General features: G+C 48.1%; 1 protein-coding gene across 2 annotated transcripts in view; it reads right to left on the minus strand.

The window, feature by feature from the left end:
• Nucleotides 1-16,206: 16,206 nt before the first annotated feature.
• The window catches only part of GLI3 (GLI family zinc finger 3), a 215,866-nt gene continuing 205,847 nt past the window's right edge, over nt 16,207-26,225 (minus strand). For both annotated transcript variants that reach the window (XM_056338041.1, XM_056338040.1), the window contains exons 14-15: nt 24,235-24,562; nt 16,207-23,053 (exon numbers count right to left, since the gene is read on the minus strand). In XM_056338041.1, the coding sequence (XP_056194016.1) occupies nt 20,769-23,053; nt 24,235-24,562 (2,613 nt within the window). In that variant the 3' untranslated portion in view covers nt 16,207-20,768. The remainder of the gene's footprint in view (nt 23,054-24,234; nt 24,563-26,225) is intronic.

Here is a 26,225-nt window from a genome sequence, read left to right on the forward strand (position 1 = left end):
GCCCGAGATGAAGCCGTGAAAAGAAGATAAAAGTAAAATCTGTAGAACATTCATTGTGCTTTTCATCATTCTTGTGGTGTTTTAACCATTGGCAAGTGATTCCTATAGATAGTGGATTTATAGTGATTTACCTTTAGCCGGGCTTTGGCCCCCTTTACCATAGTACCTGGCGACTGCCTGAGCACCTGGGCTCTCGGATGAATCATCTGCACTGGCTTCGGAAGTAAAACTTCTCCGTGAAATAGCAGCAATATCCGGACTGGCCATCAGTTTCTATTCTGCTCAGCCTCAGCTGATATATTTCATATGTTTTTGTAGCTGAAGCTGGGCCAGGACTTCTCTAGCTTTGACAGGAGGGCTAAATGAGAGTGGGGAATTTTATGTGCCTCTTCCCACAGCATTCCAGTAACCGTGCAGGAAGTCATTGATCAATGGGATTTAGACAACGTGCACAAGAAAGGTACGTGTGTGTGTGGCCCGGTGGCCTTTGCAGCATGTGCTATGACGACACCACCCTCTGATTCAATAAACGGAGGGATAAGAGACTAGGTGGTAAGCCACTCACACCACGTTTATGATGCATCTCTGTAGCCAGGCGAATGCGGTGTGGTCTGTTTTTAAAGCCCATTCTATGAGGATGCATGTTTCTTACTAACGCTATGGTTTAGATGTCGTCATAGCAGAGCGATTTTCCTGGAAAACTTCTTTAATGTGCTGTCATGGAGGGCAAGTTTCTTGACCCAGTGGCTCATCCTACCCTGGGCTCATCCTATCCCAGGAATGGGTTCTGACCTTTGGCAGGTCACTTAGGTTTGTTTTCTTGTCTTGATTTGTACAGCTTCTCTATGCCAAACCCCAGGAGATGATCTGAAAAACCATGTCATCTCTTCAGCAGGCTGCAATGCATTCAGGCCATGCAGCACAGGGAGGGCCAGAGCTGGCGTGCCTGCGTGCTTGAGCCAGAGCTGTTAGCAGGAACAGTTTTGCAGGCTAGCTCTGCCCCAAATGAAGTCAAACTCAATCCTGGGATAAGTTTACTGACCTCACTGGAGCTGCATGGGAAGAGTGTTTATCCGGTTGTCATATTGTATATGCTGTGGATATAGAGAGTGGGCCAAAACCAGGAAAAGGTATTTATCCAATAAATGTACATAATTTGTCTGTAACTGCTTTAGGGCATTAAAATTGCCGTGAACAGGTCTTCCAGGCCTCTGCCTGTCTGCTTTGTACCAGGAGCTGTTACACTGTAAAGTCAGCCTCATGGCAGCAGTTTGTGTGCATTAGCATGGAAGGTGACAGTTTGGTTGTTCATCTTTCCTGTGCCTCAGTTTCCCCATCTGGCCACACTACACGGCTCAGGGTGGTACGCAGCTGTGGTGGGGTAGACAGGGAAGGGGTTGTTGTCAGTTCAGCAGCTCTGTCGTTGCATGACTCGGAGCATAAACTAATGAAGTAAATCTGTTTTCCTTTTCTCTTTCTTATCTGTGATTTTCCACATACAGAGGAAATGGAGAGGGGGAGGCAGTGAGAGGTTGTTATCGTGCAGTGATGAGACAGGCTGTGGAGAAAAAGATGCTACTCCTTCAGCAATCCCAAACGTGCTCCCAAATCTCAAAGAGCTGAATATTTCAGCTGAAAGAGTCAGCTATGAAATAATCTTTTCCCTGGACACCAAAATAGTTGTCATTATTGTACAGCATTAACAGCCCATTCAACAGACTGGGAGCAGCCCGTGCAGAGCTAGTGTTTCAGTCTGTCCACCTGCAGCCCAGTAAATAATGGCAAGGATAGTTTACTGTTACAGAGGGATCGGAATTGCCTGGCTGAACGGTCACAATCCAAGGAAATGTGTTTTAATTTAGCTAAATGAAAAGTAATACATCTGGGAACAAAGAGTTCAGGCAGTACCTACAGGACAGGAGATTCTGCCTTGGAAAACAGGATTATGGGGTCATTGTGGTAAGCACCTCCACAATAGCTGCTGGTTCAATGGGGCTAAAAGGGCTCAGCGGACTCTGGGAACCTAGAAACAAATGATGGGACTTGGGGATGGCAAGAAGCATTGGCGGGATCGTCCCTGGGCTGCAGTACCAGGTAGTGGTCTCACCGGGCGTTCACATCCTAGTGAGAACATGGAAACACCAGGGAGGACCACTGACAGGGTGGCTGGGGAAAGAAAAACCTTTTTGTTATGTACGGGTTAAAGCGTGCAACCCAGCCACCTTTTCTAAGGCAGGGTTTGGTGCCTTAGATGTGGCACTGGATCACAGCATCGCAGTGAAGGGACACTGAAGTTAATCTAATTCAGCTGTGATGCGAGACTTTAATTCCTAATGGCAGGTAATGCTGACCAGGCAGGAGATGGTAAAATCACCTCAGGGGACTACTTCAGCAGATATGCCTGAGCACACCATAGGAGAGAAATTCTCCAGCATTAATATGTAAAGTTTGATTGGGATTATCACCTCTGAATTCTCATTCCTGTTCCTTTCTGTCATGGTGGTAGAAAGAAAATGAATAATCTGCATTTCCCTTGGTTTGCTCGTGCTGCAGCTCCGCACTCAGACAGTAACCAGTGCCCAGCCTTCAACTTTAAAGCATTGGGCCACAACAGGCCAGAGACTTTTCTTCTTCAGTACAAACCAGGCAGCGTGTTGTAGGGTTTTGCTGGCTTTTCTTCACCTTCCTCTGAAGCACTGGAAATAGATAGGGTAAATGCTTTGGAATGTGTGAACTGGTGCAGCCCATCTTTCTCCTACTGGGACCTGCCTGTGGTCCTGCCTGCCATTGCCACCTCACCGAGGACTGGCTGAGTTCCACGGAGGCCTGCACTGCCCTGCAGCATGGGCTCCCAATCACCTGCCAAAACCACATGGGCATGTTGCATGAGCCAGGTCCCTGCTTTGGTCTGTCCTGGTCTTTACCTGTGGCACGGAACAAGCTTTGCTTCCAGAGGACTGTGCTGCCTTAGCCCAGCTGAAGGCTTCAGGCTCTATACGCCCATGAGCACAGGACCTCCTACCAGTTGGAGCTCTTCAACCCTGACAGCTGGGAGGTCAAATCATGACGTCGAAGGAAGTATCTAGTCATATCAAACAACAGGTCAAAAAATGTGCTTTTCCCTGTGACTAAAGACATGAGATGTTAAAATACCCAGAGAGGGACTAAGGCCACCTAGGAAATACTCCTGGGATAGAGTCCTACATTATTGCCATTAACTTTGATCTGTGTGTTGTCTCATTTACGATTTCTGGAAGTCAAGGCAGCAGCTGGCTTTCCCAGGCCTACTTAATGACTTTCTTTCCAATCAAGGATGCAGAAAGTTACTTCATGCTATGGCAGAATTTAAATCTTTGCACATTGCTTTGTCCCACCACAACCACAGACTGGTCTCACCTACAGAATTTGCACTACAGCTTATATTTGAACTTTTCCAGCTTTGGACCTTGGACTTTGGATCCGTGCTTTAGCAAAAGCAAGGCCAGCTGAGATGAAGGGGTCTGACTCCCACTCTAGACTTTCCCAAACCATGGGAGTGCTCCTCTTGTGCAGCTCTGAACTGGGCCCATCTCTAAATATATCCATAATGTAAAAAACAAAACAAAAAAAAAATAAAAAAAAAGAAAGAAACCAAGAAATAACTGTAACGTTCCATCCAACAGTGGTTGAGTTATTACCACAGTTACATCACAGCTGAAACAGGTGCAAGGAAATAAGCCTCCCAAAAGTTTCTATTCAGGAGGGAAATGACTGAAGAAAGCAGAGGGAAAGGAGGGAGGCGGAGGTAAGGGTAGGAGCCAGGGGACAGAGCGGAAGTTGTTTCTCTTGGGATGTGGCCAACTTAGTAGCTGTCCAAACCCAGGAGATGTCTTGGATGCTCCTTCTGTTACTGTCTTTGCTTTTTCCATTTTCAGGTTGCCTGCTAGCAGAGAGCATGATAACACCAATATTGTGCTGCCCTCTGAATGTCCTATTGCCTGGGACCTCCACAGCCTGCTGAACTATGTTTAGGCCTGATGCAAGCAGACAGACATCCTTCTGAGCAGATTTTGTGCAATTTTCAAGGAATCCTTCAAGGACTCATCAGCTCAAGTAATTCTCTCTGCCCCAAAACTATGGGGAAGGGGAGCAATTATGAGAAAGCTCATGTTCCTCCAGCAGCTGCAGTCACTTTGGGTGGGATTTATCTGACTAAACATAGATGTCTCCATCTGAGCTAGTCACATTAGGCTTCTTTATGGAGGAGAACATGGGGAAATACAGGCACAGCTATGAGTCATCCCCTCCCCAGGTCAGTGTCTAAAACAGGTCAGGCAAATATGCCCGTTTCTCCTCTTTGCTTATAAAAGAAGCCACAACGAAGAGGCCAAGTGTAGGTCTGCAAAGTTAGATGAAGTCCATCCCTTATCTGGTGTCCAAACCAAACGGTTTGATCCGGGACTGAAAAGCAAAGCTGTGATGAAGGCATTGCCAGCAAATGCCGAGTAACCGCAACAGAGCAGAAAGAGCCAGAGCTTATTTCACCGTGGGACAGGAGGCAAGGAGTGCAATGTTGGAGAGGAAATGGCCTAAGAAAAATGCCTGTAAAAGTCACTGTGGGATGTCACCCTTGTGCCAAGACTGTGTTTGTTTTGAACCACAGCAGGTAACTCTGATTTTCTGTTTGCAGACTAGAGTTACTGCCTTCCTAACATAGCTGCAACTTGCTGCGTGACTGGTTACTTCCCCGCTCCCATCGTCCAGACATCAATACATGCCCCATCTTCACACCCCTGTGGAGCACCAGGGTGCTGCTGAGTCCTCACACCCCCAGGCAGGCCTGGAGCAAAGGACGTTCCCTATTGATGGCAGAGCTGTGAGGCTAGGACAATTCCAAATGCCACAGACACTTGTGCATCTTCCAGCTGTCAGCATTCCATGCTGTAGCTCCCGATGGCTCAGCTCCGGCCGTGCCCTCTGCCCAGCCGCCTGGCCTAGTGCTGAGCTCTCTCTTGAAACAGAGGAGCATTTCCCATGCTCTGTGTGTGTCAGGGATGCATGAGGAAAGTAGTGCAGCAGTTGCCAGAAGCAGCAATGAAGTTACTTTATGTTGTTATCTATCTGATGAGAAAAGTAATGAAGCAAAAATGCTTGGAGCATGCCACGAGCCAGCTCCTCTGTCGAGGGACTGCTGCTGAGGACCCTCAAGACTTTCTGTCCGCCCGTGACTGTAACCCATGAGTAAGACCATGAAATATGTACACAAGGTAAATAAATGGTTAGAGGGAGCTGCTCCAAGTCAAATTCCTCCCCCCACTTTTTTCTTTTCCTTTCTCACCATTGAGAGAAAAAAGAAAGCTCAAGTGATGTCATTGGGCAACGCGTTTGGCAAGGTTCTTGCCTCTGCGTCCCAGTACGCAACAAGCCGATATACTGACACTGTCTTTGCACTCACCAGCAGTGGCACATGCAGAAATTACGGCAGAGCCTGGCAGTACGAAGCAGGGTGCAGAGGAGAGACAGGCTTTTCAGATCTACTGCAACAGGTTCTGCTCAGTGTTAACCTGAAGCTCATGTGTGGGCCAAGTGCCAGATTCCCAACTCCCTGCTGTAGGTTGTTGACTGACAGAGAGGGGCTGGTGCTGTAGGGGCCTTTAGTTTCCCTCCCAGAAAAGTCAGAAGAGTGAGTTTGCTTAAAAACAGGCAAACAAACAAGCCACCACCACATACACCCCAACTTGTGTCTGCATATGTACGTGCTTGCACATACACATGATGTCCTTTGGAAAGACCTAAGAAGTAGAAGTCCTCAGCAGCTGATGTGGGAATTTAGGACGTCTCCTGAACTCAGGACTTTGGGTTTCTCAGCCTCAGCAGTGTGCTGATGGACAATTTTGTGCTGAGACTTTTCAGAGATCCCCTTTCTCTGGCTGCTAGCAGAACTGAGGTTCTGGTGCCGTTAAACCTGCCAAAGGATTTGGTATCAAGGCAGCTCCTTACTCTGTGCTTGGATATTTCTGGGAAAGCCAGGTGAGAGGTAAGGAAAGGTATGTTCATTAAGTGCCCTCACTTGGAGTTAAAGGGCCAAGCACCCTCCCGCTCCTTCACCCTGCTACAAAAAGCTCCCTGGGAGGAACAAAATGGTTAAAGGTACATGATGAGAAACCAGTCTGGTAATTGCATTACCCCCAGATTAGGGTGGCTGCTGGTCACAGGTATCCAGGTACAGCCCTGGGTAAATGCTGCTTTTTGTTCCCTCCCTCTGGTCATGGTCTCTCTTTGGAAAATAATGTCTTTGGTCCTTATTCATTAACACCCTGGCTGTGGGATTTGTGTGTTTGAGCCAAGTGGCACAATTTGACCTGCCTTGTGCAATTGAAACAAGCTGTCCCAGATAATCACCTCCCTTGCTGGAGGTGCAGGCACATGGGGTGGGATCCCCAGGGACCCTGCATGCCTGCACCCCATGGCTGGATTGGTACCAATGACTATAAATAAAAACAGAGGAAGAGATTAGGAGGGGAGAAAATCATAGTTTTTTCCTGGCAGTGCCTTGCTCTGCTTGGGCAGAAAGCCTGTCCTGTGCTGCTGGCTCACTGCAGTGCACCACCCTAGTTGTTGTACACCTTTCTTTCTATAGATCATCTAAACTAGGATATGGGTTTTTTAACTGTGGAGAGCTGAGAGCCAACCCCATGCAGTTCAGCCTTCTGTGGCACCAGAGCGGTGTGTTTGCCTCATGCCAGGGTGACCAGCCCCTGCAAGTTTGTACTGAGGTGCTTTCTCTTGTCCCATGCTTTCAGCAGTTTGGTTAAGAAGCTTGAGCTTTTCTGAAGGTGATGAGGGGCAACAGCCGAAACCATGGATCTGCTTCCTCCACTGAGAAATATATCCAGAAATGTTTCACTATTTCGGTTCAGTGGAAAAGAGAGCTGGACTGGACCCCATGCAACTCTGGCTTGCAGCACTCTGAGAGCAAAACAGGCATGTAGGCATTCTCACTTTAAGAATTGACTTCCTAAGTGAACTGTCAATTCCCGGTGGCTAGAAAAATCTGCAAACAATTTCTAGTCACTGAACAAAGCAAATCTTTGTACTGTGCTGTAATAGTTCATTATTAAATAAAGGCTCCTTTGTTAGGCTATAAGAAATGGTGTGTACTCTGCCGCTCTTCACAATGTGCCTTGGTGTGACTTTGCAATGCATATGAAATTGTATTTCATGTCCCATGAAAAGATGACATAGTGGGTTATTTTAATTGCGGTAGGAAAAGTGCAGGGTGAAGCAAAGATCACAGCACAGTTCTGATGATTGAACTTTATTATTGATGCATTTGATTCATGATCGTATGAGAGATCATGACCCAGAGACTGGACTTTCTCCCATTTGCAAAAGGGTAAATGAGGAACAACAAAGTTGAAATTGCTCGTGAGGAAAGTGAGTAAAACTTGAGCATCTGCAACTTCTACGGTGTGTGTTACTTACTGGGCTGTCTTTTTGCAGTTCCAGGCTTAAATGAGTCAATACAGGAATCAAAGGGCGTCAGTGTTTTCCCATCCAGGAAAGCAAATGTGTTTCCAGCTCCCTCCCTTCTTTTTTGCTCTGCACCCAGAGATCTCCCGGTATTTCTGCCAGATTTGGCCCTGCAGCCGCAGAGACCTGTTACCCCATTCAGCGTCTGCTTGTATCGCGTGTTGGTGCCACTTTGCGGCAGACCCAGCTGTGGCACAGGTGTGGCAGCCATAACCCCTTTGCCTGTGTGAGAGGGGCTGGCAGAGAGGCAGAGTTCTTGTCACATGTTCCTCATCCACACAGCCCAAAATGCTTCCCTTGGCCGCAGCTCTGAGGCATGGGATCCCCGCCATCCTGCTGGCACATGGGCCCTCAGGCTTCAACTCTGCCACAGTCCATGTTTTCCTTTGCATTTCATTCAAACGTATTTTGCCAGGCTGTGACCTTTTAACCAAAGCCATCAGAACAGCATGTCAGCTCACATCCCCTGGAGTCTTTTTGCTCTTGTGATGCTTTGCATGGGGTTGGCATTGCACAAACAGGGCTATAGTTTTCCTTCTCCTTCCTTCCCCCCATCACATCATCAGGGCAATGCAAGACCCCCAGCACTATGGCTTCCCACTCAGCTGGAAGACACAGCAGCCAGTGCTGAAGTGGGAAAGCTCAGATGGTTTCTCTGAGCCCTGCACACTTTTGGCTCTTGGCTGGGCTGCAAGCAGAGCCTTTCCGGTAAGTGGCCTGCCCAGTTCAGGCTGAAGCTGCTAACTCCCATTGTGTGGGTGATTCATATGCCATCTAATAATAGCAGCTCCCAGCCATGCCAGCACAATAAATGACCATGGAAAACTCCACACTGCTTTGGGCTGCCAGCCCATCAGCTTTCCCAAGCTGACCTGGCCACGGCTGGTGGTTTGCAGCACTGCAGAGCTCAGCAAGAGGCTGCAAACTGTCTTGCGGGTGTTGCTTGAGCAGTGCTGGTCCTCCTGCTGTGAGCCCTCTGTCCCAGTGGCAATGCCACTGCCAGGTTGGTTTGGTAGCTGATGGGAAGTGGCCTGCTCCCCATGCCACTTTACATAAAGCAGTTGCTCTTAATTACCTGCTCTGTTGGCCAGCAACCAGCCCAGGTAGTTGCACTCAGCCACCCCTGGCTCTTCCAGGTGTTTCTCCTTACTCACCATGCCCAAATGCTGTTCAGAGCATCTGCAAGAAGCTGCTGCATAGCTGCCAAACTCATCTTGGCAGCAGAGTTAACTAACTCCCTGCTGGAGTTGGGGAAGGTCTGGAGTGCCTGTGCAGGTTTTGTGTGGGCAGCTCCACTCACAGCCACAGGGTTTGAGCAAGGCAGCAGGAGGTTTGCTGGGGATGCCTCATTCACTTCGGTTTGGATGCTCCGAGGGAGAAAGGGTGATGGCAAGGCAAAATGACATTTGTGTCTCCTGGCCAGACTTCTGCACCCCCTTCTCCATGCTCCCTGTCAGGTGCCTGACCCTCTAAAAAGGAAGGTAAGAAGGTGGAGGCTGCAGAGGTCTCACCACCAGGCACAGGCAGCTGAAGCCTTGCCGGGTGGTGGGTCTATGTCTTGGGTGCAGCCCAGCGCTGTGGCCGGGGAGGGGGTGACAAGCATATCGCCACCCTGCAGCACGGCCTCAGGCAGCTACCTGAGTCACGGGGACAGCGGTCCGGCAGGGCCGGGGGCAGGGGGTCGGCAGGCGGCTCGGCCGCCGGGCAGCACCGCACAGTGAGCCGGGACTCCCACAACGGGGCAGCACTGAACTGCTGATACAGCTCGGGCCTGGCGCTCAGAGATGGCTCTTTCCCGGCTCCCAGCCCTGGGAGCTTTGCTGTGGCCCGGGGGATGGCACACGTGGAGGGCAGAGGGTCGCTGCTGAGCCCTTCGGAGGTGGGCATCAAATGCTGGCAGAGCGTTCGTTAGAAGCCAGAAAGCCAACGTGTGACGGGCCAAGGCGATGCCGTGTGTGAAACAGCCAGACACGGCAGTCCAGTAAGAGGCACCACAGCACGAATCAGGCACCCGGCCCCGCTCCCCGATGGAAGGATGGAGACAAGGCAAACCCTCTCCCTGCTGCCATCCAGCCCTGTGGCCGTGAGTGGAGCTGCCCCCACAACACCTGCACGGGCAGCCCAGGCCTTCCCTGACCTTAGCTCCAGGGGATGGCGGCTGGCCGGGCTGCCCCAGCTGCCTGGCAGGGCCCTGGCTTCCCGGCAGTCGTGGGGACAGGGCTGTGCTGCCGCACCACCCACACAGCAGCGGGGGGATTTTCCTGGGAAGCAATCAGCTCATCATTTCACTTCTGCCATCTATTTGCCTTTCAGGAAGGTTTATCCTTTTGTTCCTCCCTTGACCTAAGCTGAGCCAGGGTTTTCCCACCCCTGGAGCAGGGTGGCATGAGTCAGCTCCCTGCCCTGGCTGCAGTACTCAGGGAAGGGCCCAAAACTGGGAGCTGAGGTCCAGCTATGCTGGCACCAGCAGCGGTGAGGCAGCTGTGGTGCTCACCTCCCGAGGGCCTCAGGCATACTTTTGGGGGTCCTCCTGTGCAGCAAAAATCATGAAATGGTCCCGAGGCAGAGGAGGAAGAGCTGGCCCTGAAGGCTCTGAGGAGGTCACACGTGGCTGCAGCCTTCAAGAAACACCCCAGATTTGAAACTGGGCCGACTCCATTTTTGCTGAGTGCATGTGGTGGCTCTAAAATGACTAAATGGTGTTTTTTGCTTTGTTTTTCTTCCTCTAAATCTGATGTTTTCATTGCAGTGGACCAGCATTTACCAGCAAAAAGACTTTGACCAAATAGTCATGCTCAGCAAACCCATCACAGTGGCACCAGCAAATCTAAGCAACGCCACTATCAAGGGCACAACGGGAACAGCATTTGGGGTTTTGAGGCGCTCCGGTTTTAAGTTTAGAGCAAGGCCAGCCAGACGTGTGCTGACTTTCATGTACCCATTTGTGCCTCTTAAGGCAAGGACATTTGCATCCAAAACTGGTGGGAACCCTGAAGTTTTCAGGGGAATGTTGACATAAAACTCATCACCTGGTGTAGGACAGGAGAAAAGAGAGCCTGTCACCCTGCAGCCTGCTCTCCCAAAGGAAAATACTTTCAGAACATGCACAAAAAGAGGAGGATCGTGTTCCACAGTGCTCATATTTAACTGGACAAATCAAAGCCTTTACTACTTGCTTCAGAACTGTAGATTTTGTTTGTGACAAGCAGCTCCCCCACACTGAAAGCCCAAGGGGCTTTTGTAATCTGCCAGGCTTTCTGCAAAACCTGGGGCCCTTCGCACCTATGCTTCTGAGTGAAGCTGCTGACACTATGGGAGCTGCCAGAGGCAGAGCTGAGCCTGCAGCATCCCAGCCCTGTTCCAAACAGAAGATGCAAAGACTGCGATCAGAGATTGCAGTTGAAGTGGACATCTCACGTCTCAGAAGGGGCCCCGGCTTCAGCATCAGTAGAGAGGCTGCTGGGCATCAGAGGATTCCCTACCGCAGTTTGCTGGCCAGTTCTCCAGCCCTCGCTGGCACTTGGCTGCCCATGCCAAGCAAAGCTCAGGTGAAGAGCCAGCTGAAACCCAAGCTGTTTCAAGGCACAAAGGTAAGTGAGAAGTGCTATGGCGGTTCAAGACTGCACCCCACAGAGCTAAGAAAGGCACTGCTGCCTCCCTAACTGTGAGGCTAGCCCCTGCATAGCCTCGAGCATGTTCTGTAATTGGGAGAATGCAGCAGCAATCTCCACGGGACCAGCCAAGGAGAGGAAAGTATAGCGTGCAATATTTTTGGTTTTCCCCCATGCCACGGCTCAGCTTGAGAAGAGGAGGACAGGGCAGGGAGAGGGATCTGAGGCAAGGAAAGGATTGGACATGGGCAGGTGTAGAAGGCTGTGTCACTGGGCTCACTCATGCGGTGCCAGCCTGCAGTGAGGCCACGTGGTGGGCAGGGGCTAGGACACTGCACTGCAGACTTCAAAGTGACATGAGTTCCTTGACTTTAGCAATAAAAGAAACAAGTGTGTCCCCAGTAATTGTGCCTGAAGAAGGGCACTTGCTAGCCGGGTCAGCAGCAGGAGTTTGCCTGCTCCAAGGGCGATGTGAAGAGGAGAGAGCAGTCCCAAAGGACCAGCCATGCTGCTGCTCCTTGTGTGGCTGCAAAGGAGAGCTTGACTTTTACTGTTGCTGAAAGGGACCCAAGCCTGATCCCCACGCGTGCTGTGGCATGCTGCCAAGTACTGCAGCTCTGCAAACCTCCATCTTCTGCTGCCCCGGTACCCAGCCTCACTGTCAACACTGGCTGGTGCTGTGCCACTGGGCAGCAATGAACACAAGGGACACAGTGCACGCAAGGAGGCTGTCAACTCAGGCAAGCAAGAGTCTGATGTGCAGCCACACCTTTTGGGGAGCTTCTGAGAGGTACCCATGTGCCGCTGAGCTCCACGAGTCTGAGGCTTCAGTGCCTGATGAACACTGCTTTCACACAGGGTATGAGCTGGCATTTTTTTGGCCCTCTTCTGTAACCCTCTGGTGAGAGCTGAGGTTCAGTGTCTGCACCAGGATGATGGATGGGGATGGAGACAAGCACAGGGATGCCTCTGACCATTATTTATTTATTTATTTATTTATTTATTTGAAACTCCATCCTAAAAGCTATATTCTGGCAATGCCATGGTGTGAGGTCCCACAGCCAAAGCTGAAGGAGTTTACTGAAAGCAATGGACTGGGGGCTGAAGTGGTCAGCAGTGCCAGGAATGAGACATACCCACACTTTCCCAGCAAAACCCTTCTAGGCAGATAAAGCATTTGGCCAGTGAAAACATTGCCTCGACCCTTTGGCACTGTGGGATGTGCTGTAGGTCTTCAAAGCAAAATTGCCTCAAGGCAAGATAGGCAAATGGAGCTTTTCCTGTGGCTTGGGATGGCTGGCTGCTCACGTCATGGAAACGGGCACTCTTCCAATAGCAAAGGTGCAGCGGGAACCACGCTTAGGAGGGGGAAGCACACACATTTCCCACAGCCCTCCCTCAGGAGATGTTGCCTGGAACCACAAGCCTTTCTCTGCCCGGCCCTATAGGTGCCTCTGCTTTGGGGATTTTATTAAGGGTTGCTATAGGAACTTAAATACTTCTTTGCATCCAGGTCTGAGCAGCTCCCTGCTCCTTCTCCCCATTGCTAGCAGGGGGCTGGCAGCGCCAGGGCTCTGAGGACAGAGGAGGGTGTGCAGGTACAGCAGGAGAGGGGTCATTCAGCTCAGCTAATTAGTGCTGCTATTTCTCTTTGGCCTTTTCTCAGTTCATATCCATCTGGGGTTCTTTTCAGTCATTACACAGCTTTCCACCCTCTTTTTTTTTTTTTTCCTTTTTTTTTTTTCCTCCTCTCTCTCTGTTTTCCAGATTTTTGCCACTGTTTCATGTTGCTGTCCAAGTTATTTGTCTCTTCTGTCTTGCTCCAGTCGTGGGAATATTAGTAAAGTTTTTCTGCAGAGCAGGGTGGCTTAGAGACTGCCTTGCAGACCGGACAGCCATCCTAGTGCTGCTGGCAAAGGCTGGAACAGCTCAGCCAGCCCTGGGAAATGATCTTGTTTATGGTTCATCACCATCTATCTGCCTGCTGCTTCTCTCTCTCTTGCCTGGGCCCAACTGTGCTGCTGCCACATCCCCGCACGGGGGGATGCAGCTCAGCCCGCTCACTCCCTGCTCTCCTGCCGCAGCCGCCCCATGTGTGGCTACGAAGGGAAGCGTGACTCACAGGCCTCCCACCCATGAGTAACAGCCTTGGTCTATCACGTCTCAGTCAGCCAGGGCAGCACAGGAGGGTGGCTGCTTCCTTGGCGAGGCATGAAATAGGTCACTTTGTCCCCAGGGTGGGGGTGAAAGAGGGGGCCAAGGCTGCATGATATGGCAGCAGTGAGCATCATGTGCAGGGGCTGTACCACGCGAGGGGTGGGTAAGGAGGTATGCATGCAGGCAGCTGCGAGGTGCCTGTGAAATGCCATCAGTTCTTCCTACTTCCTTGCCCAAACTGCTGCTTTTTTTTTTTTTTTCCTGGGAAATGCACGGGGCCAGTCTGAAACCAGCGAGGGAAGCTGGGCAGAGATGGTGGGAATGCAAGGGTTGGAAACACAAAGTGGTTATGTGCTTCTCAGGGTGGAAAGAGGCCCAGGTTATTAAATAGCACGCAATTTTCACATGAGTTATTAATATCAGTTGTTTGTACTGGGAAGTGGTGCCTAGGGGCTCCCATTGCACTAATCACGTAACAAAGCTGTGTTCCTAACACAAATAGCTTGTGTTTTAGCCTGCAGAGAACAAGTCGTCTCCTTCCCCTCTTTGAAAAAAACAGTATGAAGATTGCACAGCCGAGCCCACATAAACTGGGAAAGGGGAAAAAAAATAAAATGGCATTGGGGTGTCCTACAGTGCCATTGCTTATACCCAGCCAGCCTGGTAACTCCATCAGCACCTTGGGCTCACATCACCTGCTCTTCCTCACCCTGCCTTCATCCCCAATCCCAGTGGTCTGGCCTCAGTGTTATTGGTGATTTTTGTGTTGCCCTTATATTTGATGTTCAGGTGCAGTAACGTGGCATCACCTGTTTAAGATAGTGGCAGGTCTGCGGGGTGGGTTTTTCCTGCCTTGCTGACTGGTGCTACATATCCCTGTATTTTTTTCGGGCTTTGCAAACTGCAGTTCTCTTGGATACATGCCTCTCTGAAGTAAGAAACCAATTTAATGAATTCAATTAATTCATTTACAGCCTTGGTACTGTAGCACAGACAAAAGGTCAACAGCATCTGCTAATTTGGGATGGTACAAATCATGACTGCCCTGCTATGTTTTGCTTTCCTGAGTATTTGGCATTATTTGGAGTTTTACCACAAGGAAACACAGGTCCTCCTGCTCCCAGCTGCAGCTTTGCACATGCAGCTCTTCATCGGCCTGATCTCAAGTCAGGCTGGAGGACCAGAAATCTGCCCTGCAGCCCCAGCAGTGCTCACATCTGCAAACGCTGTCCTGGCGCCTGGCAGCATCTTCACCTGCCCCTCAATGCAGTAACCAACCATGGTGACAAACAGGGCAGGTGTCCCATGATCTGCCCTCTTGACATTCATCCTGAGTTAGATCCACCTGGTCGGAGGAGACGCAATGAAAAACACATGTGCACAGGGATGGTTAAAGGTAGTGCTGTGATAGCATGGTGCAAGGAGCATGGAACGGGACTGGTAGTCCAAGTGTGTGGGCTCCCTTATCGAAGCAGGCATGCAATGCTACTGATGCTTGTTTAGCACGACGCTCTGCACACATGCGTGTGTGTGTGTGTGTGTCTTTGCTGCATTAGCATTTAAGAGGTGGGAGTCCCTTGTCTCCTGCTACCCGTAGGCAGCTGGTAAAGATCAGGAGCACCACGTTCACCCTTAAGGCCCTGATATATGTGCTTCTGTGGTTAGCACAGACCCTGCTACTGATGCCCCCAACCCCACAGGCCTGCTTGTTTCCCCACTGCTCCATCCTGGTTTTCTCCCATCCCTGCCTGGAAGAAGCTGGGGGGAAGCCACTGTCCGTCCCCACCCCACAAAGTGGGCTGATGCTGAAGCGCTGCCAAACTCTGGGAGGATTTTGGGTTGCAGCACATGAAATAAGGCACTGTGGCCACCAGCAAGCCCCCTGACCCACTGGAGGGCCTCCTTCACCCCTACCAGACCACCCCCAAGTCTCTCCTCCTGCCTCCCTGGCTTCTCAGCTTGGCTTGCAACACCTCTCCCTTCCGCCTCTCATCCCTTCCAAACCTTAAGGTCTGTGCTAGATGGCAAAAGTTTAATTCTGGCTAAAGAGTGAACCAAAAACCTGCAAATAAAACAAACAAACAAAAAACCAAGATGAGCAAGTAACAATGCAAGGTTACCTCCCTTGGCCTCAGAAATGGTTCACCTATTTTGGCCTTGGAAGGACTAAGGCAGAAGCTGAGCACTGACAGCTCAGCAGAGTGGTCCAGGTCTTGTCGAGGTACAAGCAAAGCAAAAAAAGTAAAAAAGGTCGTAAAATGAGAACAGCTCAGTCACCTTAAAATGAAGCAGCACTACCACATCTTCTGTACTGTTTGCAACAATTAACCTCACATCACCCAACTGACTGCTATACTCAACGGAATGCTCATTAAGTCTGTCCAGCTTTGAAGACATCATCTAGTTCTGCAGATCGTGCAGTAACCCACCAGAGCGGACACCAACAGCCTAACCCAGCCAGAGGAGCTTCTCATGTCCCATGCTTCTTCATATGCCGAGCCTCTGCAAGAGACCCTCAGTAAGTGAGGCACCAGACACAGCCCCCATACAGTAACAGCCTGGCGTCCAGCACAGCTTGGCCTTCACCTCAATTTCTGAAACCATGGCTCTTACAGCAGTTAACCGGGCCAGTCTCTCTCCTCCTTTCAAGCATTTCATCTGTGTGACACTGCACTGCCATTTATTTCTTCACCCCACACCCCTCAGCCATTTTTCTTTAGAGGGAAGGCAAACGCCCTGTTTTGCTTCCCTGTTGGTTTTCAAAATGTGAATGAAGTGAAGTAACAGGCTGGGAAGCAGGAACAGAATAGCGAGCGACCGTTGAGTGGAAGCGATAACACACGCTGATGGCAACCAGGCTCTTCAGCCGAACAAAAAAAGAACTCCCTCCCCCAAGGAGATATTTTAAAAGCGGAAAGCTAAGAAGTTAAGTACAAAGGCTTTTGTGTTTTTATTGACATTGTAAGAAACATTTTTTTTTTCTTTGTTACAAAAGAGCTAAGTGGTTCTGAAAGCAGAAGTACAATTTATATGTACACAGTGCTACAGACCCTTCAGATCAACCTAAGGCTCGAGAAACATCAGATCATAACTGCAGTTTTATCAGATGAAGACCACTAAGGCCCATTACAGCCGAACACTATTCCTACCGTATGTAAATGTATTTACACATTTTCTTTTTTTTTTTTTTAAAAAAAGGATTACAAGCTTTATAAAAAAAAAAACCTAAAAAAAACTGGGGAAAAAAAAAAGAACACTTTTTTTATCTTACATATCTGCAGGACTGACAACAGTAACTGTTCCATAGGAGACATTCCACCAATCCAAGGACAAAAACACGTGAATACCAGAGGTTTACAAGACATTTTGGACACTATTAACAGTGGTATGTGCTATTAGCTGGGTGGCAAGTATAGCCTCATCGGGAAAATTTGGCAACACATCTTGGTCCCTCTCTTTTACAGGGTCAACACAAAATAAGGCACATACATTGTGAGAATATGAACACTGCTGTTCAGCAGGAGAAGCCATTGAGCAACAGGTGTGGGAGAGCCAGCCAGCCATTTCATCAAGGGGCAGGGGGAAGCGATGCCTGGAAGCCAGGCAGCCAGCCTGCACCTCAATGCATATGCATAGACCATTCGGTGCCATTCCCCAAGGAGAGAATAACATCATCTGCCATGTGGCTATATGGGGCCATCGTACCCACCAGCAAAGCCCCCCTGGAAGCTCGCTGACTTCTCCGCAAACCCACCTTTCCTCCACCCAGGCAGACCTGGTGGACGAGCTCTCACCGGCAACTCCCACTTTGTGGGAAGAGGAACTGCTGGGAGAGATGCATGCTTCACGCAGGCTAAGGGAGGCAGACGCGCCCAAGGCCAGCAGTAATGAATCTAGAAGATCCCCACAGAGCCATTACAAGAAAAGGGGATTTAGACTCAGGCTGCAATGCTCTAAAAATAGGAAATCCGCAATCTGCATTTTCTAGTACTCTGGCATGAGTGGTGGGTTTTCAGCTGCTACGGCTACGTCACCTGATGTACCAGATAGACAAAAGCAAGCTTTGGCTCTGCACCTGGAAGAGCAGCAGTAGAGGGGTGCCATAAACATGTGAGCAATGCTGATGGGACCCCCCCCCCCCAAGACTGCCATGCATTGGGACTGAGGTGACAGATGGTGCCCAGGCTAACACCACCACGCTCAGAGAGCCCAGCCTACGTTATCACAACTAGCCCCAAACCCGAGACAGCTGGTCTATGACATATTGCTGCCCTCACAGGTACCAAAACAGGCTCTTCAGCATAAACCAGAAAAGCATGAGAAGATACTTAAAGCTGAAAAGTGAAACATGAACAAAAGTGGCACATATGCTTCATGGTGAAAATGCTAAACCATTTGCACAAACTCCCCGGGGACATGGTAGAGTGTCTGGTTCTTCAACCTCACCAAATCAAAATGGGCTGCCTTTCTGGAGCATGTGGTTTCGGCCAAGACACACTGTTGGCCCAAGACAGGGTAAGTGAGTGACAAAGGTTTGTCAAATCCAGGAAGGCAAATTAGCTCCTCAAACAGTCCCTTTTAGCCTTGAGCAATCTGAACGGCTCCTTCTAAGCTCTGATGGATCACATCTGTTAATAGCTTCCCAGCTTCAACTCACCAGCAAATACAATTATGAACTGGAAAACCGAGTTAAAAAAAAATGGGGTTTTTTGTTGTTTTTTGTTGCTTCTTAAATGTATTTGCTCTATAACAATAAAAGGCTTCTCTCCCAAGCCACCTACTCCCAAGCTGGTCATAAGCTGCCCTGTTGAAATTGTTTATAAACATGTCATTGATGGCTTAATAAACAGCCAGCGACCGGTTACCGAGACCCATCTGAAATGCATCCAGCACAGCCTTTCCTCATGCATATGCTGCTGTTTCTCCTCAGGGGTGTGAGCTGTACCGTAGCACTGCATGTACAGCGCAGCCACTGAAGCATCCCTCTGCGCCCCAGCAGCAGGGCAGGGGTGAGGGCTGTGCATGGGCAGCGGGTCCCTGCCAGGCGCCTCTGGGCGATGACAGCGCAACGGGGAGCAGCTTCCCACGTTGTAACAGCAAATCGACCGTTTGCCATGGTGAGCTGTGCCTGATTCCCTGTGCAGGAAGGTCAGGAGGGGAAACGGCAAAGGGCAAAGAGCAGAAATATGCATGCTTGAGGCAGAGGAAGGAAGAAATACTTGCTAAAGATCCGGAGAAAGACAGGAGCTGGATGATGATAAAAGCCGTAGGATAATTACATTTGTCTTGATTTCTGACATTCCAGCTCATAACGCAAATCACTTGGTACGTGCTGTGATAAGCCCAAATACAGCCCCAGCACTGGATTCCTGTGATGTTTTCCTGCTGATGTACAGCTTCTTCCTCTGATTCTAACAGCTGTTAATAGATGAATGTTAACCAATAGCTTCACTGAGGTTGTATTCCTGCACATTCCTCAAATGCCATGCCCTGATTCAGCTGCTACTTCACCATTTTTTCACAGTCAAAAATATTACTGCTATGGCCTTCCAGCCTATAGAAACCACCTTCTGGTGTTATTCCTAATTTTGACTGGACTAAAGTTTATCTATATTTCAAAATTGACCCCATTCCCCCTTCTCATTGTGTCTACTCTAACATCAGCTCCTTGCAGACATCAAATCCGTGACTAAGCGTCTACACCATTTACATCCTGTAGCATCGTTTTACTATTGAGATTTAACTAAGAAGTCTGCAAGGGCTGGACTTGCATGCAGATTCTAGGAGTGGGTGAACTTAAACCTTGGCTTTCTAACTGTTCTCCATCCCAACCTGTTTGCCTAGGAGCACTGTGTGTTCAGGGGCGCACATGTGAAGCCCAGCACAACAAAAAACATGCTACAAGAGCTACAGCTTATGGAGGAAACGCCATTCACCTCTACCAGTGAGCAGATTCATGAGCACAGTGCATTAGTTCCAATTTGTACTGGTGTAACTGACCCTGGGCATTGGCTCACTGGCTTGCTTTGAAATGAAATGCACGTTGGTGTCACCGAGAGGTTGGGTTGTTCTTTCTGAGTTTTGATTAGTTACCAGACATACTTGCTGTTCTGCTCATTTCATTGCTATTTTGAATGGCAGTTGAAATTTCTTGTTTTGTAAAACCTGGATACGGTGAAAAGACATGTAAGATTATCAGATTGCTTGCAATCGCTTTCATTTATTTGGCTAGTCCAAGAAATGGGGTGTTCGTTTTCTACCTGGTTTATATGCCATGACCATGACGCTTTTGAAGCCCTAACTGTGCATTATTTCAACAGCCATTTACTTATTTTAAAACATACCATCCATCCACGAAGCTGTACGTGCTAAAAGAGAGGTACAAGACAGTTCTCTCGGCAAAGGAATTATTATTGCAAATAAGAACCAGTGGCTCAGCAAATCACATCTCAAGAGTTTGCATTGCATTGAAAAAAAAAAAAAAAAAGTCCCCAGTATGGAATACTGCAATTTTGTTATTTCATTGTATGAAATACTCTGTAAGACCCTGATCATCTCTTCACAAATATGGTATGCAACGAAGGGATTCTAGACTACCCAAATCACCAAACACGCCCATAACTCTACTATCCAGTCATTTAAAAAAGAATACTGAAAAACAGAATAGCAAATACTGCAAAAGGTGAGAGCTGGACTAAGAACAGCTTTCTGGTCCTCTCCTTCCTCTGAAATGGGAACATGAAACAATCTCAGTATCATTATGCAAGGCAGTGACAGCTGTCTGTGTGTGGTGTTACAAAATCCTTAAACGTTTCCTAGGGATCAACGGGCTGATGGCTCTACATTTCTTGTTTGCTTGAGCCTCCTAATTTATCCTGCTCCATGATTCTGAAACTACAGCCTAGGGGTACCATGGCAGTGGATTTCTAAACTGGTTGTCCACCTTGGTGCGATGTATCCAACGCATCCAGAGAAGATTTCATCCCTGCATGCTGACTTCATATTGTGCCTGGTTATTTTGTGCCTATATGTTTAGGGGGGGAAGTTGCAACAGTTTTACAAGGTCTAGTTTCTTTTGAGTAACAGAAAATAGCGAAGTCATTTCATCAGACCTTTCTTTTTTAAAAAAAACCCAAAACAAAACAAAAACATGCACTTCACACGTTTACATTGGTTTACAATTAAAGAAAAAAAAAAGAAAAAGGAAGCATACAGACATTCAAAAGGGGAGGGAGAGAGAGAGAAGAGGGGCAGGGGGGAATGGGTGTAGCAATACTGATTCAAAACTGAAATGGAAGACAGTTTCTCCCTAGAACACTTTAGGGTTTTCAGAGTCCTTATTCCATAAAAGGAATATACTTGAAACACATCCCATTTAGGTGAGATGAGATTGCTAAAATACATACACAACTAAAAAATATGAGTCCTTTTTTCCATTCTGTTATCTCCTAAGAGTTTGTTTTTTTGTTTGTTTGTTTTTTCTAATGTCTATTGCATAACAGCAAGAAACTTGCTTTCTTCTGCAAGTGAGGTCAACAAAGAGCTCATGTCACCAATAGCCATGTTGGTTGTGCTTACGGGCATAGCTGGGAATGTAAGAGACGCTCGGGGAGTGGTGAGGCGTGAGGAATTGCGGGAGAGATTCTGAATGATACTCGGGCTCAGGGCTCCCGAAATTAAGCTGACATGGTCCCCATCATCTATGATAGCATCGAAATCAATCTGCACACCCTCTAGGCTGTTGCTGTCAATGCTGTCAACTGTGCTCGACACTTGGTTAGCCCCCGGGGAAAGAAGTTCCGATGAGTTTGCAGTCGCAGTCCCCTGCAGCAGGCAGTTAGCTTCCGAACCAAAGAACGAACCTGTTTTCATAGCTTGGTAGCTAAAGCCCATGGTTTGGTCATATAACTGACCAGAGTAATTCTGTGCATTAGAGCAGAACTGCTGTGATTGACCTTGGATCTCCATCTTAATGGTGTTTACCCTGTACGTCTGGTTGCCATCACTTACGTGTCCTTGCTGTTGTGCCAGGTTGTTTCTCAACATGTTTTGCCGTCTGTTGCTGCTGTAATTGGTGCATGGCTGGTAACTTTTGGCCACCAACAAACCTGAAGGCTGGCTACCAACGGTGTGAGACACTGGCGGACAACTCTGCGGCCCCTGATACAGGCTGCCTTGTGAGGTAGGACTAACCTGCCCCAGCATCATTTGACCGGATTGATTGACTCCCTGGTAATGAACGTCATCTCCGACCGGTTGGTTTTGCAGATACTCCTGTTCCATCATACTGCTGTTCTGCATCCCATTTGCCATACTGGCAGCTTGATCGCTGGATGCCATGGGATGGCCAAAATTTTGCTGGTTCCCACTCACTGGCACGTTGCTGCTTCTCAGCTTCTGCCCCTGAACTGCCATGCCACAGGAATTGTCCATTGCTCCAGACATCATTGCTTGCCTGCTGATGCTTTCACTGTAAGGCTTATTGGGCTGCACGCTGAAAGAATTAGCGGCTCCGCTGCCAAGAACTGCGTTTTGCTGTAAACCGTAGGAATTGTTGTTCTCCACCAGATAGCCATTCTGCTGGTCCACGTTGCTTCTCTCCAGGTTCTGCTGCTGAACCATCATATTGTTGTACAGTCTGAAGGCCCGAGTCTGCTGCACTGTGGAGCGCTGGCCACATTTCAGTTTCGAAGGAGATAAGTCAGAGCTTCCTGAGCTTACTTCATTCCACTGAATGGGCAAGTCGCTTTTGTTTGTCTCAGAACCTGCCTGCTGACTGCTTGGTGGAGGGGCTTGGTCAAAGTTGCTGGGGTTGTCGTTTCCTAACACTGAGCCATGATGCATTTTGTTGCTGTCTAGGACATTGTTCAACAAGTGGTCGTATATGCCCTGGTTCTGGGAATTCAGATACTGAACCACGTCATCTGGCAGGAGATCCTCATCATTCAGACTGCCACCCGCTTCCATCGTAGCAGCCTCCAGGGCAACGTTCTCGCTGATGCTTGGAGGACAGGGGGAGCTAAAGCCACGGAAGACGCCACCCTCAGAACGGGTATAGTTCTGAAGAACAAGGTTGCGCTTTTCCATGGATGGAGGCAAAGCAGGAGGGTTAAAGCTATTAAGACTGTTGAAACGCTGGACTCTAGGGACAGAGAGGTTGTCACAGGCCATTCTTACTGGATCACTGGCTCTCCTCATCCCGTTTCCTAGAGCATCGTGAGACAGAAAATGCCTCCTGCTGTAACCATTTGCCCCACCATCACTACATCTTCGAGGGGCATTCACTGGAGGCAGTGGAGATACTCCGGACTCCCTGCAGTCACCCAAGAGTGCCATCCTTGTTTTGAGGCTCATCCTCTCCATGTTAGGCAGTGGAGTTGGTGGGGGTCCACCAGTAGCTGCTGCATATTTAGCTTTCAGCCTATATTGCTGGGCCGGGGTGAGGCTGAGAAGACTTGGCAGGTCATCACACTGGCTCGCTTCACTGGAGCGCCGGGAGGCATCCGTTGAGATGGGGTCGTAGGAGTCTGCAACGCTCACGTTCTGTGGTCTTCCCTCTGCCTGGGAGGCATCGCTGGACCTCCGGCTAGAGAAGCAAGGTGAAATTCCAGAGGATCTGCGGCTGCTCAAGTAGGCTGAACTGATGGTGCTAGTATTGCTGTCCCTCCTGTTCAGCATGTTCAACACAGTGATGTCTGTACTTGAAAGTTCACTCCTGTTTGGCAGAATAGTCATGGATCCTCCTACACTGCAGCTGCTGTTTGACTGGGCACCTGGAGGTAAAATTCACAGATAAATAAATGGGCATCACCCAGAAACTGGCACAGAAAATACCCAGTAGAGTAAGGAGAGTACAGAGGAAGAGCCTGTATCACCACAGCAAATCATAGCAGTGCTCTTTCCTGAAAGAAGTCGGGATAAAAACGCTGTCCTTAGGTTAAGAGCTAATTCCGAGACTCGAGGGTAACATTTCAGTGTGAATTCTAGCACAAAATTTATAGGCCATAGCCACAAACTGTCATCAGCTCGCATAGCGCTCCAGCCTGCAGTGCAGCTATTCTGACTGATGTGCCAGAAGGACACATTTGTAAGGGAGCTTTTTACAGGCAAAATATAATTGAACAGGCATTTGCATGGAATGGCAAAATATACAAATTTGGAGGCTATTCAAGGTCATTTCTAAGACTTCTTGAAGTAACTCCTAACAACTGCAAAACATCTTTGATGGTTTCCTTGCTTTGTTTTGTTTTTAAGTAAACAGAATACATTTCTTAATTTTACATAGTTTCTTTCAATTAGAACGGGTTTCAGAAAACCTGGGCTGTTACTGCTGGGTGGAGCACAGAAACCTATGGGCATATCGTATATGCCATGTAGAGGCAGCGGGGACATACATTTTGGCAACAAGCAGCTCTGTATATGAAAACAACTATGGATTTTCAGAGTGCAATCTCGCCTTGCCCCCATTCATGGATATCTGACTTCCTAGCAGTAGGATCTGTACATACGATTACTTCTGTGTGTTGGAAACAGTTTATTTAAAGGGCAGCCCAACACATCTATGCAAAGCGTGCCTTGCTAAGGCCTCATCTGAAAGACTTCCGTACAAGAAATTGGCAAGTATTTATTTCATTTGCCTTGCCTCAAAACAAGACAGGATTATGATGATGATCTTGGGTCCAAACCTTTAACTGCAGGGAATATTTAAAATGTGATGCATGGCTCCTTTGTTGGCCCCTGTTCTGTAAAACACAGGACTATCAGACTTCTTTCAGGGTGGGTAGTAGGACTTGTCGTGAGGGGATAAATGGGCAGTGATTCATTTATAAACCATGGCCACAGCTGCTGAGTCTCAAAAGCTGTACTACTCTTTTGCAAGGGTTGCAAGACTGAGCTAGCAGGCAAAGAATTTAAGGACAAAAAGTGTTAACCACTCCTGTTACATGTAGCTCACCATTTCCTATGAGAGGCGGCAAGGTTGGGGCTTTGGAAGGTGGAACGGGGTTCAGTCTTGGAAGCATTCCGTTAACTTGTTTCAACCTTTCTAATTTCACTTGCTCCATCCATTTGGTCCCTGTCATATTCCTCCTGGCCTGTAAGCCAAGTGCTGTGGTGGCTGTGGAAATGGTAGAGTCCATGATTGGGGTTTCATCGATGACACTGAGGTCTCCTACACTACCACCACTGGTCAGAGTAAGCTCGATCCCATTGTTGGAATAGTTGCTGATGGGGGACTGTTCGCTGCTGCATGTAGACTGACCACCAGGGCTTGGCTGAGATGTCTGTTGGAATGAAGCAAGGAATAAAACGTGAGGATTAAGCAAACAACGTCGACAGAAGCACTTGCAGCAAATGTGGGTCTAAAGGGAGCCACATAAAACTCAACGTAAAGCAAAGTTTAGTGTTAAATGATAACAGTGATCATTCATTAAGAGGCTTTCTAGACTCTAACTGCAGTGAATGCCATTGCAAAACCTGAGATTAACTGCATGAGACATTTATTTCAGTTACTCCCATAACTGCTTCTAGCACTTCATGTCATTCGTGAGCATGTATGTATGGATATGCTACTTCGGGTATGCGCTGCTCCCAGTGGAAGCTGCGGCTCAGCAAACCAAATCAGAATTCAGCCATGTTATGAGGTCTAATTGACACCGCTAGGCTTGCAGCAAGAAATAACCAAGACTCCAACAACACTGGAACTTGGTTTTTTTTAATTAGACTTGTGGCTAAAGAATGTAAGCATTTTCCAAGCCTAAGGCTCATTGTTACGAGCAGCAGCTGTCCCGAAATGTTGGCATGTAATAAAACGGGGAAAAAGCAACAGGGCAAAACCCCCAGTATCATATTATCATCATCCTGTGACCCTAGCAGCACTAAGGGCTAACCTATACCTCCTCTTATACCTAACTTATACCACCTCTGCCCTGAATCAAGAAGGTGATGATCTACTGAATCAAACCCTTTATTTCACTAGAATTTAAGATTTTAGATTTAAGAATTCAAGTACACAGTACAAGCTGCTTATCTATGGGGGTATGAACCCACCACAATAGTGGCTTCTTTCTTAAAACAGACAGTGTTCTCTGCTGCTCTAGCAGAATTCTTGCTGTAGGGAAATATGGGCTTGATTTTTTTTTTTTTTTATGCTTGTAAAGTTCTCATAAAAGAATGGTAAAATTTCTCTGACAAACTGAAACACTCTGACAGACTGACAGACAAAACAGACAGCGAGACAGACAGAAGTCTCTGGACATAATATCCCACTGCAGGTTGTATCAGTGGGGCATGCAGTAACATTTTGCTCCCAAGAACAGTTTCATGTAAGTATTTCACTTTCGGGGTTTCTGCTGTGCTTTTTTATATTTTTTTCTGCCAGCCTGTGATTTTTATGCACATTTTACTGACAAATACTAGCTAGAATTTCTGAGGCAGCAGTGACAGCTCTCACTTTTAACATCAGTGATTGAAGACACAGATTCATGGCACTACTGTAGCTTCATATGCCCCTGAGGAGTCCATTAAGATGCAATAACTATTTTATTATTTCTAACTTGAATGATGATATTTAGAATTTATGAGGCCACACTGAGCAAGTTCATTTCCAAACCCTGGTCATGGCAGATTTGGTGACAAGAATAGAAATAACAGTTATTACACAGAGGAGTGTTTGTGCCTCTGGACAATAGCTCCATGCCATATGGAAGAGCAGTAATAGTCAGAAGTCTGTTCTTGTAGCCATGTGTCAAGATCACAGTGAGGCAGGTTACAGAAATAAGAACTGTACTATGGGGAACATACATTTCTAGATGTGCAGTACAGGAAAAAATGGGTATTCTGTCTAGAGGAGACATTTCTGAAGAGATTTCACCAATATAAGCCAGATTTTTCCTATGTCAAGTGTCACAAAATGCTCACAGAACATTACGTTTGGGAATGAGTTTG

The sequence above is a fragment of the Falco biarmicus genome, chromosome 4 (assembly GCF_023638135.1).
Source record: "Falco biarmicus isolate bFalBia1 chromosome 4, bFalBia1.pri, whole genome shotgun sequence".
NCBI classification, from domain to species: Eukaryota; Metazoa; Chordata; class Aves; order Falconiformes; family Falconidae; genus Falco; species Falco biarmicus.